This window comes from Piliocolobus tephrosceles, chromosome 1, assembly GCF_002776525.5.
Source record: "Piliocolobus tephrosceles isolate RC106 chromosome 1, ASM277652v3, whole genome shotgun sequence".
Classification (NCBI taxonomy): domain Eukaryota; kingdom Metazoa; phylum Chordata; class Mammalia; order Primates; family Cercopithecidae; genus Piliocolobus; species Piliocolobus tephrosceles.
This window is the reverse complement of record NC_045434.1, coordinates 205,657,015-205,676,342: the sequence shown is the minus strand read 5'-3', so window position 1 is coordinate 205,676,342 and position 19,328 is coordinate 205,657,015. Positions and strand designations below refer to the sequence as shown.

General features: G+C 44.0%; 1 protein-coding gene across 1 annotated transcript in view; it reads right to left on the bottom strand.

Moving 5' to 3' along the window:
• Positions 1 to 17,481, bottom strand: part of SDHB (succinate dehydrogenase complex iron sulfur subunit B) — a 36,291-nt gene extending 18,810 nt beyond the window's left edge. The window contains exons 1-2 of the mRNA XM_023219837.2: positions 17,244 to 17,481; positions 7,410 to 7,537 (exon numbers count right to left, since the gene is read on the bottom strand). Coding sequence (XP_023075605.1) covers positions 7,410 to 7,537; positions 17,244 to 17,315 — 200 coding nt within the window. The 5' untranslated portion in view covers positions 17,316 to 17,481. The remainder of the gene's footprint in view (positions 1 to 7,409; positions 7,538 to 17,243) is intronic.
• Between the last annotated feature and the right edge of the window lie 1,847 nt (positions 17,482 to 19,328).

Here is a 19,328-nt window from a genome sequence, read left to right as displayed (position 1 = left end):
CTTATTTGTAATACCTTTCTCCCATATTTAATACTGGGACCTCAGATAAAATTAAGACTGTTTGTTGCTACACTTTTTATTCTAATGATCTGTCTGTTCTTGTCCTAGCATATTTTAAATGACAACAACCAGTCTTTGTTTTTTTTTACATTACAAAGACTAATATTTGCATCTTATAAAAATTTCAAATTGGCCAGGCGGGTGGCTCATGCCTGTAATCCCAGCACTTTGGGAGGCCGAGGCGGGTGAATCACAAGGTCAGGAGATTGAGACCATCCTGGCTAACATGGTGAAACCCTATCTCTAGAGGCCGGGCGCGGTGGCTCAAGCCTGTAATCCCAGCACTTTGGGAGGCCGAGACGGGCGGATCACGAGGTCAGGAGATCGAGACCATCCTGGCTAACACGGTGAAACCCCGTCTCTACTAAAAATACAAAAACTAGCCGGGCGAGGTGGCGGCGCCTGTAGTCCCAGCTACTCGGGAGGCTGAGGCAGGAGAATGGCGTAAACCCAGGAGGCGGAGCTTGCAGTGAGCTGAGATCCGGTCACTGCACTCCAGTCCGGGCGACAGAGCGAGACTCCGCCTCAAAAAAAAAAAAAAGCAATTATCATAGAAACCCCATCTCTACTAAAAATACAAAAAATTAGCCGGGCGTGGTGGCATGTGCCTGTAGTCCCAACTACTTGGGAGGCTGAGGCAGGAGAATTGCTTGAACCTGGGAGGCAGGCGGAGGTTGCAGTGAGCCAAGATCGCACCACTGTACTCCAGCCTGGGCGACAGAGTGAGACTCTGTCTCAAAAAAAAAAAAAAAAAAAAAAATTCTCCTGCTTCAGCCTTCCAACATGCTGGGATTACAAGCACAAGCCACTGCGCCTCCCCAAGGTTTTGTGTTACAAGATTACGTTATCTATGAGAGAAGGGTTTACTTCTTCCTTTCCAATCTCCTTTTCTTTCTTCTTCTTGCCCAATTTCCCTGGCTAAGCCTCCAGTGAAATTTTGAATGGCTGATGTTAGCATATAAAATGGAATTATTCATAGCCACTGAAATACACATACACAAAAATAGTATTTTGCATATTGACCTTACATCCTGCAGCCTTGCTAAATTTACTTACTCTTTTAGTTTTGTAGACTCCCTGAAATTTTCTATATCAACAATCATGTTGCCTGTGACTAGAGTTAGTTTAATTTCTTCCTTTATAAGTTTACATATGCCTTCTACTTCTTTTACTTGCCTTTGATGGACTGGCTAGAACCTTCAGTACAATGTTGAACTCAAAAACAGAGTGGACAACCTTCCTCGTTCCTGATCTTATGGGGAAAGTATTCAACATCTCATAATAAAGTATGCTATAGCTGTGGTTTTCACAGTCTTCATCTGGCTGAGGAAGTTCCCTTCTTTTCCTATTCGCAGTTATTATTATTTAAATAAAATTAGGACTATTTCTTTTAATTCAAATTCCTTATAGTTTTATTTATTTATTCTGTTAAAATATACACACTGAAAATTATTTAACCCATTATCATTTTTAAAAATTGTGAATTAGTGTTGAATCTTGCCAAATGCTTTTCTGCATATATTAAAGCAATCAAATGGGTTTTTCCCCTTTATTCTGTTAATATGGTGAATCACACTGATTTTCAAATGTATTTATTTACTTATTTTGTACTTTTCCTTGCATTTAAACAGCATATAGTTGGGTTTTGCTTTTCTTAAAAAAAATCTATTTTGACACTGTTCGCTTTTTAACTGGAAGTATTTAATAGTTTTTACACTTAATATAGTTATTGATGTGGCCGGATTTAGGTCTATCATTTTACTATTTGTTCCATCATTTTGCTGCTGTTCTCTTCTTCCCTTCTTGTTCTAATATTTTTAGACTAAGTAAATATTTCTAGAAACCAATTTTAATTTATATATTGGCTTTTTAGCTATATCTCTTTGCATTTAAAAAAACACTCTTGGCTGGGTATGGTGGTTCACACCTATAATCCTAGCACTTTGGGAGGCTGACGCAGGAGGACTGCTTGAGCCCAGGAGACCATCGTGGGCAACATAGCGAGACCCTGTCTCTACCAAAAAAAAAAAAAAAAAGAAAAAAAATTGGCCAGGCATAGTGGTACATGCCTATAGTCCCAGGTACATGGGAGGCTGAGGTGTGAGGATTGCTTAAGCCTAGGAGGTCTCAGGAAGGGAGGATTGCTTAGTTGAGCCTGGGAGGGTGTAGTAAGCTATGATCATGCTACTGCATTCCAGCCTGGATGACAGTGAGGTCCTGTCTCAGAAGAAAAAAAAAAAATTACTCTAGAATTATAAATTATATAATTTACATCTTTAACTTTTTGTACCTGTTTAGAGTTACTATTGTGCCACTTTATGTAATGCAAGAATCCTGCTACATTATTATAGGTCTATTTACCTGCTGCTCCCAGCCCCTACACTATAGTTATCATATGCATTACCTCTATGTGAGTTATAAATACAGTATCATAACTTTGCTTTAAACAGTCATATCAATTTTAACAAAATTAAGAGGAAAAAATCCATGTTCAGCTCTCTTCATTCCTTTTCTAAGAGCCAAGTTTCCACCTGGTATTGTTTTTCCTCAGCCTGACTAACTTCCTATAGCATTTCATGTAGTACTGGTCTTGTGGCCATGAATTCTTTTCCTTTCTGTTTATCTGAAAATGTTTTCATTTCATAATCATCTTGAAGAATCTTTTTTTCTCAATGTGGAATTCCAAGCTGACAGTTTTTCTTTTAGTACTTTAAAGACGCTATTTATTTCACTATCTCCTGGCCTCCAGTTTCTGATGAGAAGTCAGCAATCTTTCATATGGTTTCCTTGTATGTAACGTGTTGTTTTTCTCCAGCTGCTTTCAAGATTTTCTCCTATTTTTGGTTGTCAGCAACTTGACATCATGGAGCAGGGCATAGTTTTATTTTTATTTACCTAGCTGGGGTTCACTAAGCTTCTTGGATACGTAAGTTATGTCTTTCATGGACTGACGAAATTCCTGGCCACGAGTTCTTCAAACAGATATTTATTTTGCCTTTTCTTTCTTTCCATTTTTTCTGGAAGTCCAATTACATGTGTGTTAGGTCCATCCATCTACTCACCCATCCATGGTCTTGGTCTGTTGCCCAGGTTGGAGTGCAGTGGCATAATTATAGCTCATAGCAGCCTCTAAGCTCAAGCTATCTTCTCGCTTCAGCATCCCAAATAGCTAGGACTACAGGTATGTGCCACTATGCCTGGCTGATTTTTCAAAGAAAAAATTTTTTTGGTAGAGACAAGGTCTCACAGGTTGCCCAAGCTGGTCTTGGACTCCTGGCCTCAAGTGATTCTTCTGCCTTAGCTTCCCAAAGTGCTGGGATTACAGGCATGAACCACCATGCCTGCCCTAGACCTTTTGATGCTGTTCCATAGATCACAGGAGCTCTTTCCCTTTTCAAAAATCTTTCTTTTTCTTAAGAACAGATAATTTCGGCCAGGCGTGGTGGCTCACATCTGGAATCCCAGCACTTTGGGAGACCGAGGCGGGAGGATCACTTGAGGTCAAGAGTTCAAGACCAGCCTGGCCAACATGGCGAAACCTTGTGTCTACTAAAAATACAACAAATTAGCTGGGGCATCGTGGTGCACATCTGTAATCCCAGCTACTCAGGAGGCTGAGGTGGGAGAATCGCTTGAGCCTGGAAGGCAGAGGTTGCAATAAGCCAAGATTGCGCCACTGCACTCAAGACACAGCAAGACTCTGTCTCAAAAAACAAAGAAACAAACAAACAAAACCCCCAAAACAACAGAAAAATTAGATAATTTCTCTATTAATACTTTCAAGTTTGCTGATTCTTCTTATTGCCATTTCCAATCTGCTGTTAAAGCCATCTGGTGAATTTTCCTTTTCAAACATTGCATTTTTCAGTACTAGATTTTCCATTTGGCTTTTCAATAGTTTCTATTTCTCTATGGAAATTTCCTATTTCATTATGAGCATAATTTCCTTTATATGTGAGGAAGTTTAAAAATTATTTAAATTCCACTGGGCTCAGTGGCTCATGCCTGTAATCCCAGCACTTTACGAGGCTGAGGTGGGTGGATCACCTGAGGCCAGGAGATCAAGACCAGCCTGGCCAATGTGGCGAAACTCCAACTCTACTAAAAATACAAAAATTAGACAGGTGTGGTGGCGGGCGCCTGTAGTCCCAGCTACTCAGGAGGCTGAGGCAAGGGAATCGCTTGAACTCGGGAGACGGAGGTTGCAATGAGCCAAGATCGCACCACTGGACTCCAGCCCAGGCGACAGAGTGATAACTCAGACTCAAAATAAAAAAAAGTAAAAAAAATAAAGAAACATTAATATGCTGTAGAGAATCTGGATTGTATTATGTTTTTCTGAAAAGTGTGGATTTTAAAATTTTACACAGGCAATTAATATGGCTGAACGCAAGATTTGGGCAGAGTTCACGAACAGCATTTAGTGCTCCTCCTCTGTGGTTCTCTTCTTTCCAGGCTTTCCCCCTCATTTCCCAGTGGTTGTGGAAGCCCCAAAATGTGTCTTCTCATTATTCAAGCTAAGATTGTTTTTTGTTTTTTTTGAGACAGAGTCTCACTCTGTTGCCCAGGCTGGAGTGCAGCGGTGTGATCTTGGCTCACTGCAACCTCCACCTCCCACATTCAAGTGATTCTCCCCCATTAGCCTCCCAAGTGGCTGGGATTAGAGGCATGTGCCATCATGCCTGGCTAATTTTTGTATTTTTAGTAGAGATGGGGTTTCATCATGTTGGCCTGCTTTGGCCTCCCAAAGCGCTGGGATTACAGGCGTGAGCCAACGCACCCAGCCGGATTGTGGTTTTCCATCCAACTATTAGTCCCGTTACTTCCCATACCAACTTGGACTTGTCCTCAGCAAAATCATGTAACAGTAAAATGGTAATTTGTCCAATGCCATTTCATTCTTCCAAGTGTCAACTCTCCTCCAGTGTCTGCCCACTCTTGGTCCTTCTCCACTGTTCAGGCAGTTGTTTCTTACATTTCGTCCGGAGTTGATAATTGTTATTTGTAGAAGGGTTAGTCTGATGAGAGCTACTGTGCCAAAATTGGAAATGAACCCAAAGATTCTTTAAATTTTTTATCATTAAATAATAATTATGGGCCGGGTGCTGTGGCTCATGCCTGTAATCCTAGGACTTTGGGAAGCTGAAATGGGTGGATTGCTTGAGCCCAGGAGTTTGAGACCAGGCTGGGCAACATAGTGAAACTCCATCTCTACAAAAAATACAAAACTTAGCTGGGTGTGGTGGCATGTGCCTATAGTCCCAGTTGCTCAGGAGGGTGAGGTTGGTGGATTGCTTGAGCCTGGGAGGCTGAGGCTGCAGTGAACCATGAGCATGCCCTTGCACTCTCACCTGGGTGACAGAGAGACCCTGTCTCAAAAAAATAGTTATAACTTTAACTCTTCCAGTTTTAGCCACATTCTCTAAGTTTTGATTTGCAACATCTTTATTTTCTAGGTATCTGGCAATATTTTTTATGTGTTCCTGAACAAATAGGCAGTTAGAAATGTACTTTTTATTTTCTAAGCAGTGGCGTTTTTTATTAGTTTATTTTTTCGCTTTTTTTTTTTTTTTTGAGACAGTCTTGCTCTGTCACCCAGGCTGGAGTGCAGGGGTGAGATCTCGGCTCACTCACTACCTCCGCTTCCCAGGTTCAAATGATTCTCGTGCCTCAGCCTCCCAAATAGCTGGGATTGCAGGCACCTGCCACAACACCCAGCTTATTTTTATATTTTAGTAGAGACAGGGTTTCACCATGTTGGCCAGGTTGGTCTTGAATGCCTGACCTCAAGCGATCCACCTGCCTCAGCCTCCCAAAGTGCTGGGATTATAGTTGTGAGCCACCGCGCCCGGCCTGTTTATATTTTTCATATGAGTTCTTAGTTTTATTGTATTTTGGTCCAAAAATGTGGTCTATGCAATTTCTATTCCTTTGAATTTTGCTGGGGACTTTTGGTTGCTGAGTATTTGAAAATTTTGTCTATTTAAGCAGGTTATATATCAATTAATGCTACCTCATTAATAGCACTTATGTGTCATCACAGAAAGTCAAAATAAGCATTAAGAGTATTCGTGGTTTTCAAACTTTTTTTTGGTGCCACAGAAGCTTTTGTTTGAAACAAATAAAACACTTACTCACTCACACATAAAATAGATCAGAGAACAGTTCTGGTTGTACGGGGGCATGGAGTGGAGCAGCAGGAGGCTAGAGCCTAGCTTGCTAGATTCTTTGTTTTCTTTGGCTAACTGTGGAGTTCCCTAAAAGTGAAAGATGCTGGAAGAAGAGTAGTTTTGAGAGATGTGATGTGAAGGACTCAACCTGCTACTGCTGCTTTTGACGATGGAAGCAGAGGCCAAGAGCCAAGTAGTGTGGCAGCCTCTAGAAGCTTGAAACAGCCCTCAGCTTACAGTCAGCAGAATGACAGGGACCTCGGGCTCACAACCACAAGGAACTGCATTCCGCCAATAGCCCAAATGAGCAAAAAATATTTTCCCCTAGGCTCCACAAAGGAACGCAGCCTGCTGACACCTTGATTTTAGTCTGATGAGACTATACCAGTCTTTTGACCTACAGAACTGTAAGATAATAAATTTAGGTTGTTTGAAGTCACTAAATTTGTGGTAATTTGCTCTGACAGAAATAGAAAACTAACACACAAGTCCAATTTTTAACATTTTAACCACATCCCTACCTTGTTCATTCTAGGCAAGTTTCTGGCAGTTCTGTTATTATTACAGAAAACACAGGTCCAGATGTATAAGATATAATCAATACATTCAGCATTAAAAAAATGGTAATATGCTGAATGTGCATAAAGTTAACTGTACCAGTATTTCTAGAAATGTGTCATACTTTCATTTGGGAATTATTTTGGTATTATTTTTCTGAATCAGGTACCAACCTCATTCTTTTTTCTTTTTTGGAGACAGAGTCTCGCTCTGTTGCCCAGGCTGTAGTGCAATGGCATGATCTCAGCTCGCTGCAACTTCTGCCTCCTGGGTTCAAGTGACTCTTGTGCCCCAGCCTCCTGAGTGGCTGGGATTACAGGTATGAGCCACTACACCCAGCTAATTTTTGTATTTTTAGTAGAGACGGGGTTTTGCCATGTTGGCCAGGTTGGTCTGGAACTCCCAACCTCAGATGATCTGCCCGCCTGAGCCTCCCAAAGTGCTGGGATTATAGGCGTGAGCCACTGTGCCCAGTCCAACCTCATTCTTGTTTTAAAAACAACAGATTCCAGAGCCACCAGATGATCTTGGATTTTTAAGCCTTCCAAGGGTGTGAAAAGCATGTCCCTAAATCGAATCAAGAACTCTCCTTCAATACCTGGCTTTCACAGAGATACTCACTTATTAAGGTCAACTTCGTAAGTCTGCATATGAGGTTTGTCTCCAGCCTTGTCTGGGTCCCATCGATAGATGGCAAATTTCTTGATACGGGGAGCTGCGGCTGCAGCTGTCTGGGCTCCTCGGGAGGCCTGAAATTTTTAAAAGTTCACAAAAAGGAAAAAAAAATTAGAAATGCAAGATAATTCCATTTTGCTGGCACAACAGATGTAATGCTGGATATAAACTCACACATTACTGATATATAATCTTCTTGGAAAAGGCAGTCATTCAATATCCAACAAGTATTAAGCACCTATCATATGCTAATATATCAGACATGGTATTAGGGGCTAGTGCTACAGCACTTAATAAAATACACAAAAACCTTCATCTTCATAGAACTTACTTTGTAGTGAACAAGAGTTAAGTTAAACATTCACAATGAATATAAAGAGTAATACTGATGGGAAAGTACAGGGAGCTCTGGATGAATACAGCAGAGACTTCAATGAGTGTAAGAGTCAGAGAAGGCTTCCTCAAGCCACATCTAAGTGGTGGCTTGACAAACCAGTATTGAGGGGAAGGAGTGTGGGGTGTGGTCTGAGGGTGGTGGCTCATGCCTGCAATCTCAGCACTTTCGGAGGCAGAAGTGAGAGAATTGATTGAGCCCATGAGTTTGAGACCAGCCTGGGAAACAGGGCAAAATCCCAACTCTACAAAAAATAAAAATTAGCTGGGTGTGGTAGTGTGCGTCTCAGGAGGCAGAGGTGGGAGGACTGCTTGGGCCCGAGAGGTTGAGGCTGCAGAGAGCCATGATCATGCCAATGCACTCTAGCCTGGGCAACAGAGTGAGACTCTTTTTCAAAAATAAAAAATAAAAAAAAAGAAATAAAAAGAAAAAAAGAAAGAAAGAAAAGACTATATTCCAGGCCTGCTAATTTTTAAAATAAACTGATATAGAAAAGTAAAAACTCAGAAGGTTAATTGACTAATTACAAAAAGATGCAGTGGTGTTTATTACTGAGGCAGGAGAAGAGCGTTTGGAGACAGAAAGCCTTCACTACAGCCTCTGATTCATCTCAGGCCAAGTCTTCATTTGCATAGGGTGTAACCAATAGGAAACCCCTACAGGGTACTTAAATCCCAGAGACTGTGCAGCTGGGGCTCTTGAGCCACTTGCTGGATCCCACTCCCACTCTGTGGAGTGTACTTTCATTTCAATACATCTATGCTTTCGTCTTCTGTTGCTTTGTGTGTTTAGTCCTATTCTTTGTCCAACATGCCAAAAACCTGGATGACTTGTGGTCAAGACCCTCACCAGTAACATTATGTCTTGTTAAAGTTCCCGTATTAACTATAGCTAAAAATACACACATCAGCTAACAGTAGAAAAGAAAATATACGAATAAAATGAAAGTTAAGATGAAAATGTTTTACCTTATCACCAAGCTGGCTAAAATCATCAACAAAAGGAAAGCCATTTCTACAAATGTTTTTCACCAGGAACCCCATTTTGTAAACTGACACGAACACCCAGTGCCACCTTGCGGTATTTGGAAGTGAGAAGAGGAAAGATTCCTAAAGGTATCAACTCCAGTGGTCTTTGCTTGCTTAATGTCCCATTTTTTTGGGTCTTTTTTCTGTGAGATTTAATAAGGTATAATTCAATATAATAAAATTCACTAGTTTTAAGGGTATAATGTGATGAGTTTTGACAAAGCAATGTAATCCTACCACAATTACAACAGAATAATTCCATCCAAAAAGGTCTTTTGTGCCCTTGATAGCAAACGTTAAGTCCCCTTTCCCTACCCTGAGCAACTGATCAGCTTTCATCACGAATCTGCCTTTTACAGAATTCATGTAAATGGTATCATACGGTATGTAGTCTTGTGTCTAGCTTCTTTCACTCAACATAATGCTTCTGAGATTCATGTATGTTACTGTATACATCCATAGTTAAATGCTTTTTTAAAAATCAATCTATTTATTTATTTTTGAGACGGAGTTTCACTCTTGTTGCCCAGGCTGGAATGCAATGGTGCGATCCTGGCTCACCACAACCTCCGCCTCCTGGGTTCAAGCGACTCTCCTGCCTCAGTCTCTCGAGTAGCTGGGATTACAGGCATGCGCTACCAGGCCCAACTAATTTGTATTTTTAGTAGAGACATGGTTTCTCTATGTTGGTCAGGGTGGTCTCAAACTCCCAACCTCAAGTGATCCGTCTGCCTTGGCTTCCCAAAGTGCTGGGATTACAGGTGTGAGCCACCACGCTCGGCCAACCTTTCTACTTTTTAATAATAATAGATTCATACGCATTTATAAAAAATAATACTGAGGCCAGGTGCAGTGGCTCACACCTGTATCCCAGCACTTTGGGAGGCCAAGGCAGACAAATCACTTGAGGTCAGAAGTTCAAGATCAGCCTGGCCAACATCGTAAAAATCCATCTCTACTAAAGATACAAAAATTAGCCCATTGTGGTGGCACATGGTTGTAATCCCAGCTACTTGGGAGGCAGAGGCACTTGACCCTGGGAGGCGGAGGTTGCAGTGAGCCAAGATTGCGCCACTGCACTCCAGCCTGGGCGACAGAGTGAGACTTTGTCAAAAACAAAACAAAACAAAACAAAGAAAATAATACTGAGACTCCACATACTCTTCCCACCTGTAATCCCAGCACTTTGGGAAGCTGAGGTTGGGAAATCACCTGAGGTCAGGAATTCAAGACCAGCCCAGCCAAAATGGTAAAACCCCATCCCTACTAAAAAGACAAAAACAAATTAGACGGGTGTGGTGGTATGCGCCTGTAATCCCAGCTACTTGGGAGGCTGAGGCAGGAGAATCCCTTGAACTTGGGAGGTAAAGGTTGCAGTGAGCTAAGATTGCGCAACTGTACACCACCCTGGGTAACAAAGCGAGACTCCGTCTAAAAAAAAACAAACAAAAAAAAGACAGGGTTTTGTTCTGTCACTGATTGTGCAGTGGCATGATTACAGCTCACCGCAGCCTCAACCTTCTGGACTCATGCAATCCTCCCATCTCAGCTTCGCCAGTAGCTAGGACTACAGACATGCACCACCATGCCCAGTTAGTTTTTTTATGTTTATTTTTGTAGAGATGGGGGTCTCACTATGTTGCCTAGGCTGGTCTTGAACTCCTGGCCCCAAGTGATCCTCTGCCTGGCCCTCCCGAAGAGTTAGGATATAGGCATGAGTTACCATGCCAGGACCCACATATTCTTTACCCAGTCTCCCCAACAGGAACATCTTGCAAACTGTAGCACATCACTACAACCAGAATGCTGACCGTGCTAGTCAAGATACGGGACATTCCCATAAGCACAGGATCACTAACATTGCCCATTTACAGCCCTGTCCACTTCCTCCCACCCTCCCTCCCCTGTACTCCTTAAGCCCTAGCAATCATTAATCATTAATCTGTTAATTAATCATTAATCATTAATCTGTTCTCTGCTTCTCAAATTCTGTCATTTAAAGAATGTTATATCAATATAATCATCTAGTATGTAGCCTTTTGGCATTGGCTTTTTTCATTCAGCCTAATTCTCCGGAGATTCATCCAAGTTGCTGTGTACAGCAATAGCTTTTTTCTTGTTATGGCTGAGTAGCACTCCACGGTACAATGTACCACAGTTTGCTTAACCATATAACTACTGAGGGACGTTGGGGGTGTTTCTAATTTTTGGTGACATGAATAAAGCTGAAATGAACATTTGTGTACAAATTTCTGTGTGAACGTTAAGTCTTCATTTCTCAGGATAAACACCCAGGTGTGTAATTGTTGGGCTGTATGGTAGCTACAAGTTTAGTTTTTTTTAAGCAACTGACAAAACGATTTTCCAGAGTAGGTGGCTGCTGTGCCTGAGGCAGGTAAATGGGACAACATACCTTTTAAAAAATGGGCCTACTTCAAGTTTTTGCCTTCTAATTTGGACGTTTTTATTTTTCATTTTTTAAAAAAATATTTATTTATTTATTTGAGATGGGGTCTCGCTCTTGTCCCCCAGGCTGAAGTGCAATGGCGCAATCTTGGCCCACTGCAACCTCCACCTCCCGGCTTCACGCAATTCTTCTGCCTCAGCCTCCTAAGTAGCTGGGACTATAGGTGCCTGCCACCACGCCCAGTTAATTTTTTTTTGTTTTTTGTTTTTTTGTTTTGAGACGGAGTCTCGCTCTGTCGCCCAGGCTGGAGTGTAGTGGCCGGATCTCGGCTCACTGCAAGCTCCGCCTCCTGGGTTCACGCCATTCTCCTGCCTCCGCCTCCCGAGTAACTGGGACTATAGGCGCCCACCACCTCGCCCGGCTAGTTTTTTGTACTTTTTAATAGAGACGGGGTTTCACCATATTAGCCAGGATGGTCTCGATCTCCTGACCTTGTGATCCGCCCGTCTCGGCCTCCCAAAGTGCTGGGATTACAGGCTTGAGCCACCGCGCCTGGCCAATTTTTATATTTTTAGTACAGATGGGGTTTCACCATGTTGGCCACGCTGGTCTTGAACTCCTGACCTCAGGTGATCTGCCCGCTTTGGCCTCCCAAAGTGCTGCGATTACAGGTGGGAGCCACTGTGCCAGGCCTTTATTTTTTATTTTTATAGACATATGGTCTAGCTCTATTGCCCAAGATGGAGATCATGGCTCGCTGCAGCCTTAAACTCCTGGGCTCAGGTGATCATCCTGACTCAGCGTCCCAAGTAGCTGGCACTATAGGTGCACACCATCATGTTTAGCTAATTTGTAGAGACAGGGTCTTGCCATGTTGCCTAAGTCGGTATGGAACTCCTGGGCTTAGGCAATCCTCCCACCTCAGCCTCCCAAAGTGTTGGGATCACAGGTGTGAGCCACTGGAGCCACTGTGCCTGGCCCTAACTTGGACTTTTTTTTTTTTTCCCTTGGGAGAGTCTCATTCTGTTGCTCAGGATGAGCAGTGGTGCGATCTTGGATCACTGCAACCTCCACCCCCTGGGCTCAAGCAATTCTCGTGTCTCAGTCACCCAGGTAGCTGGGATTACAGGCATGTGTCACCATGTCCAGCTAATTTTTGTATTTTAGTAGAGACAGGGTTTCACCATTTGGCCAGGCTGGTCTCAAACTCCTGGCCTCAAGTGATCCACCTGCCTCGTCGTTCCAAAGTGTTGGGATTACAGGCGTGAACAACCAGCCCAGCCCCTAACCTGGCTTTAAACAGAATCTGGGACTGGAGTATAACCCCCTAGTTCTTTTTTTTTTTTTTGTGAGACGGAGTCTCACTCTGTCGCCCAGGCTGGAGTGCAGTGGCGAGATCTCAGCTCACTGCAACCTCTGCCTCCTGGGTTCAAGCGATCCTCCTGCCTCAGCCTCCTTAGTAGCTGGGATTACAGACGCGTGCCACCATGCTGGGCTAATTTTTTTGTATTTTTAGTAGAGAGGGGGTTTCACCGTTTTAGCTAGGATGGTCTTGAACTCCTGACATCATGATCCAACTGCCTCAGCCTTCCAAAGTGCTGGGATTACAGGTGTGAGCCACCATGGCACAACCCCCTAGTTCTAAAGCCTGATTAGGTATTGTCAGTGGGCAACAGGCATCAGGCTCTATCAAGCTGGGTGTCAGTTCCACAAGGTCTGTGGGATGACTGTGGTTACCTGCAATGTTTTCCCTTCAACATTTCTTTATAATACTTAAATATCTGTTTCATGTTCAGTCTACACAGATAATCGATCGTGTATTATCTTTCCAAAAGAGATTAAGTTTGTATTAGAGCTAATTTAAATTTTTAAAAAGTCTTATCATATGAATGATATGAAATAAGAGCAATGCCAGGATGTACTACACTGAATATCTAAGTCAATGTATCCCAACATTAGTTTTGGGGTGCCCCAAAATGTCATTTTTTTTTTCCAGTACAACTAATTTAAATTTGTTTTGTGTCAAAAATGTATTTTATAGGCCAGGCGTGGTGGCTCATGCCTGTAATCCCAGCACCTTGGGAGACTGAGGCGGGTGGATTACCTGAGGTCAGCAGTTCGACCAGCCTGGCCAACATGGTGAAACCCCATCTCTACCAAAAATACAAAAAAATTAGCCAGGTGTGGTGGCGGGCACCTGCAATCCCAGCTACTCAGGAGGCCGAGGCAGGAGAATTGCTTGAATCTGGGAGGCGGAGGTTATGGTAAGCCGAAATCGCACTACTGCACTCCAGCCTGGGCAACAGGGCGAGTGCAACTCTGTCTCAAAAAAAAAAAAAAAAAAAGTATTTCATACAACATTTGGTGAGGCAAAGGGGGTTTACCAGAATGAAAGAAGATTCTGAAATCAAAATCACCAGAGGTGGTCATGGTTCTGAAAGTGATGGAGCTTTGTTCATCTTGAGGTCTGTACAAAGAGTTAATTCTCAGGATTATATTATCTGTGATCCACCAAAAAATTCGCTGAATACATAAATCTAAAAATTTGCCACATTTCATTCATTGAACCTTTATACTATGTCACACACTGTGCCAAATAATCTCTAATCTTTATAACATTTCTATGAAAAATGTTATATTGTTCCCAGTTAAAAGATGAGGATAGGATCATATAGCAACACAGGTCATTTGATTCGAAAACCGAAGCTTTTAGCCATTATAACTAGTAGTGAAAATGCAAACATAAAATGGAACAGTGCAAAAAGATAATTCCATTTCACAATGAGATCCAAGGAACAAGAGAAGTTGTTACTCTAGGCCGGGCGCGGTGGCTCAAGCCTGTAATCCCAGCACTTTGGGAGGCCGAGACGGGTGGATCGCGAGGTCAGGAGATCGAGACCATCCTGGCTAACATGGCGAAACCCCGTCTCTACTAAAAAATACAAAAAACTAGCCGGGCGAGGTGGCGGGCACCTGTAGTCCCAGTTACTCGGGAGGCTGAGGCAGGAGAATGGCGTAAACCCGGGAGGCGGAGCTTGCAGTGAGCTGAGATCTGGCCACTGCACTCCAGCCTGGGCGACAGAGCGAAACTCCGTCTCCAAAAAAAAAAAAAAAAAAAAAGAGAGAAGTTGTTACTCTAATCATACAATGAGACTATATGATTTTCTCCCCTTGTTACCTGTCCAGCAATTTATACTACAAATCCATAATGAAAGATGGCCCCTTGAAAGCATTTTTATGTTAATCTACAACACTAATGAGTATTCAAGGCAGAAAGTACATTCCTAGGAAATCTTCAATAATATGAACTTCATAGTTTATAATTTAAGCAAGGTAAGCAACAACTGAACTGAGAAGGGTGTATTCTGAATGGTGCTGAAGGCTGGTTGTTGTTTCTCTAGTAAAGTGTCTTTAGGGTGCAGGCTTGGAGTTGGATGGAGTGGATAAAGATTTGGAGGTCAGAGAAGAAGGTGGGGAAATAGAGAGGAAGAAGGCAAAAAGGACTGAATGAAGATAAGCCTGAGTAAAATACAAGTGCAGGCTTGCTGAAAAGTGTGATTGGTGATGCTTCAAATCCAAGCTCTATCACTTACTAGCTGTGTATTCTTCTGCAAATTATTAACTTTTATGATTCTATTTCTTCCTTTGTAAAGGGTGGGTAGTATTAATAACTGCCTCATAAATAACCGGGGGGAGGAAGAAAGGATTTGCAAATCCTTAGTCCTTTATGTATGCAAGCTTCTAGCATAGCCCAGAAAATAATTTTTGCTCTACACGATTGGCAACCTCATCGGTCTTTGTATTTTTCTGATTTGTAGATAGGTATCCTAGTCCTGCCAGCCTAAGGAACAAGATGCACATTAAATTTTTTTTTGAGACTGAGTTTCCCTCTTATCACCCAGGGTGGAGTGCAATGGTGCGATCTCGGCTCACTGCACCCCTCCGCCTCCCAGGTTCAAGCAATTCTCCTGCCTCAGCCTCCAGTGTAGCTGGGATTATAGGAGCCCACCACCAAACCCAGCTAATTTTTGTATTTTTTTTTTTTGTTGTTTAGTAAAGATGGGGTTTCGCCATGTTGGCCGGGCTGGTCTCGAAATCCTGACCTCAGGAGATCCACCTGCCTTGGCCTCTTAAAGTGTTGGGATTACAGGCATGAGCCACTGCACCTGGCAAGATGCACACTTTTAAGTAGGTGGTTCTCGCCCTAAAGGAGTTCATAGTCCAGATGAAGAAATAGAGCAACACAAACAATAGTTAATATATTACAGTTAAATACTTAAAGGCAGAATTGTGGTTCAGTGGTCAGACCATATGCATAAAAATAATTCAGAACCTGAACCTAAATGTTACAGGTAACACACCAAGCTCATTACTGAATTCTTTTGAGGTGGCTTTTGTGGGTATAAATGTACATTCCCACAAGGAAGTGGAGGCCTTGGGGCTCTTCTATTTTCTGTTGCCCTCAGGAGGCCCTGCAAAGGCCTTGCCTGGAATTACAACAATGACCTATGAAACTAGCCATTTCTACAATTCATAGCTAGAAGAGGGGCCTGAGCTTTGGAACTCTCTCTCATTACTGGGGCTCTCACAATTTAATTGTTTGCTCAGCAACTATAAAAAGAACAGGTAAACAAGCTCATTATCAATCATCAATTTACTACCCATAAGATGTCAGCTTGAGGCTCTGGTAGGCTGTCTTCTTTATTTCCCCTTTTCAGAAAGGTTGGTGCAGACAGAGTGGATGCAAGTTCACACACAGCATACTGGACAGAACTAGGATTAGAACATGGGCAATATGTACTGTGTTATGCAGCCACGGCAGGTACTTAAGATGAAAGATGTCCTCATTTAAGTGCAAGAGAGGAAGAGGACTAAAATTTCTTGGACGCCAACCATGTCCCAATATCTATGCTGAGTTTTTCCGGTACTATGTTAAAAAACTGTATCAGGTCTGCCAGTTCTTGGGAATGTGGTATTTTGAGCAAGCCAAAAATTTTCTTTCTGGGGGTCTCAAGTTTTCAAAGCTCCAAAAAGGAGGGTAAGAATTCTTACTTGCCCACCTTAAAGGGGTTGTTGAGAAGCCCAGAAGAGGAAGAAAGGATTTGCAAATCCTTAGTCCTTTATGTATACAAAAGCAATTTCCCTTCCCTTTCTAACTGTTCCCACTTAGAAGGCAGGTCAGAAATGTGTCGTTTCTTGGCTATAGAAGGGGCGTGGGAAAATCTGTCAGTGCACATTGCATAGTAATAAACAAGAACAGCGCCAAGCTCTCTACCTGTCATTCCATGTCAACTCTATGCGGTCCGTATTATTACATGCCCTTTAGAGTCAGAAACACTGAGAGGATACTAGTGAAACTGGTGACACTGCTTTAAGGAACCCAGTCTTTCCTACAACCCCCGCCACCCACGGCCAGGATCCTTCGGGGTACGGGGCTAGATGCATTTCCCTCCATCTCTCCCTTCCCCTGCCCTGTCCCCAATTCACACGTCCTTTCCTCACCAATCCCGGTCCTCAACCTCGCACCCTAGAGGAATGACCTCGCTTCCCAATTCCCATCCGTCACACCCCGCAGGTCTCCCTTTTCTACAGAGGCGATAGTTTGGTGGCAGAAAAAGGGCTTGGAACTCCAATGTTTGGATTCGGATTCTGGTTTCAGCAGTCATTCGCTTGCCATGTGACCTTGAGCAATTCAAGTCCTCTTTCTGAACTCCCCTCCTTACCTTAGCTGTAAAAAATTGCCCCTGCCGTAACTCAAGCTGCGGCGAGGCGCAGAAAGATAACTGACAAGGATGCTCCACGCCAAACCAAAGCACTGCGCCAGCGGGAGGAGATCCTCCCTCTCGCTGAGGCCTTGCCCTGTGCTTCCTTAGTCTCTCCGCGGACCCATCAGCTCCAGGCAGTCTCCGTGACTTTCCTGCCTTTTCTCTCTCTGAGACTCCAGGACTCACCTGCAGGCAGGCTGCGCCAAGGGTTGTGGCCGGTAACCGGCCCCTCAAGGAGAGTGCGACCACCGCCGCCATCTTGGCTCTTGACGTCAGCCCCACCCCTTAACCCCGAGGTCTCTCTCCGCCGATGTCCCGTCGAACATCGCGGCGCCCAGCTTGCATCCACTGAGGACCCGCTAGCCGCGTAGGAGCCACCAAGTGGGAGGCGGCTTCCGGTTTCCTGAGTGGGAGGAGGGAAGGCGGGGCAAGTTACAGCGAGCAGTCACAGCGAGCGTGCGCAGTAGGGCAGTAGCGGCGCATGACCATTTGGCTTTCCCCAAGGTGACCTTCTCAGAAAGGGGAGGAGTCTGAGAGGCAGGGCGACTTTCAGGGGGTGGGGCTAAGACTTAGATGGGGCGGAGCCATCCTACCCCAGTCCGTGCCCCGATTTTAACCCCCTTTTTCCTGGAATTTTTGTTTGTTTGAGACGGAGTCTCGCACTGTCTCCCGGGCTGGAGTGCAATGGTGCGATCTTGGCTCACTGCAACCTCCGCCTCCCGGGTTCACGCGATTCTCCTGCCTCAGCCTCTCCAGTAGCTGGAATTACAGGCGCACACCACCACACCCGGTTCATTTTTTGTATTTTTAGTGGAGATGAGGTCTTTCTCTCTCTCTCTCTCTCCCTCCCTCCCTCCCTCCCTCTCTCTCTCTCTCTTCTTCCTTCCTTCCGGTTCATTTTTTGTATTTTTAGTAGAGATGAGGTCTTTCTTTCTTTCTTTCTCTCTATTCTTTCTTTCTTCCTTCTCTCTTCTCTTCTCTTCTCTTCTCTTCTCTTCTCTTCTCTTCTCTTCTCTTCTCTTCTCTTCTCTTCCTTTTTTGACAGGGTCTCACTCTTGCCCAGGCTGGTGTGCAGTCTTGGCTCACTGCAGCCTCGACCTCCCAGGCTCAAATGATCCTCCCGCCTCAGTCTCCCGAGTAGCTGGTACTACAGGCGCGTGAGCCACCATACCCAGGTTTTTTTTTTTGAGACAGAGTCTCTCTCTGTCGCCCAGGCTAGAGTGCAGTTGTGTGATCTCGGCCCACTGCAATCTCCGCCTCCCGAGTTCAAGCAATTCCCTGCCTCAGCCTCCCGAGTAGCTGGGATTACAGGCGTCCGCCATCATGCCCAGCTAATTTTTTTGTGTTTTTAGTAGAGACGGGGTTTCACCATCTTGGCCAGGCTGGTCTTGAACTCCTGACTTCATGATCCACCCACCTCGGCCTCCCAAAGTATTGGGATTACAGGCGTGAGCCACCACGCCCGGCCGCCCGGGTAATTTTTTCAAAAGATTGCTTGTAGAGATGGAGTCTCGCTATGTTGCCCAGGCTGGTCTTGAACTCCTGGGCTCAAGCAATCATCCTGCTCCGACTTCCCAAAGTGCTGGGATTACAGGGGTTAGCCATCGCGCCTGGCCTTCCTAAGAATTTGTCAGTCTTATTGCTCATCTCTGACGCTTACTGGCTTGAGTCAGGCATTTCTGTCGCACATCCTGCAGCTTGCCGGAGGCTGCCTAGGTTTCCTCACTGAGTGTCCCAGACAAACTGGGCAGTTGGTGAATAAGCTGAGGTGATTTCAAGGGTGGCTGGCAAAGATGCCATTCTTTTGTTCATTCATTCATTCATTCATTCATTCATTCATTCATTCATAAATATGAATGGAGTGGCTACTATGTGGCAGGCACCAAGTGCTGGGATGCTACAGGGAATGAGCAAGTCAGGTGGTCACTGCTCATTGAATTTACTCTCTAGTGGTGGAGATGGGCAAGTGAGCTGACAGCTAGACACTGTGAGCTCTGTTCTGTAAGAGAGGGTGTGCCCAGAGAAGGACACCCAGTCCTTGGTGGCTTTGTTAGCCATTTAATATAAGAAACCATTTCTACTCTGCGCCAAACATTATGGTTCATTATCCCACTTAATCCCCACAGCAGTCCTGTGAAGAAGGGTTTCTGATTTTGTTTTTTCTGAGTTTCCATTTTAGTCATCTCAGCTGCTTTTTTCAGCCCCCTCCATGGATCTGCTCAGAGCTGGCCTCACTCTCGGGACTTACCTTGGGCAGGAACCGCCTGGGGC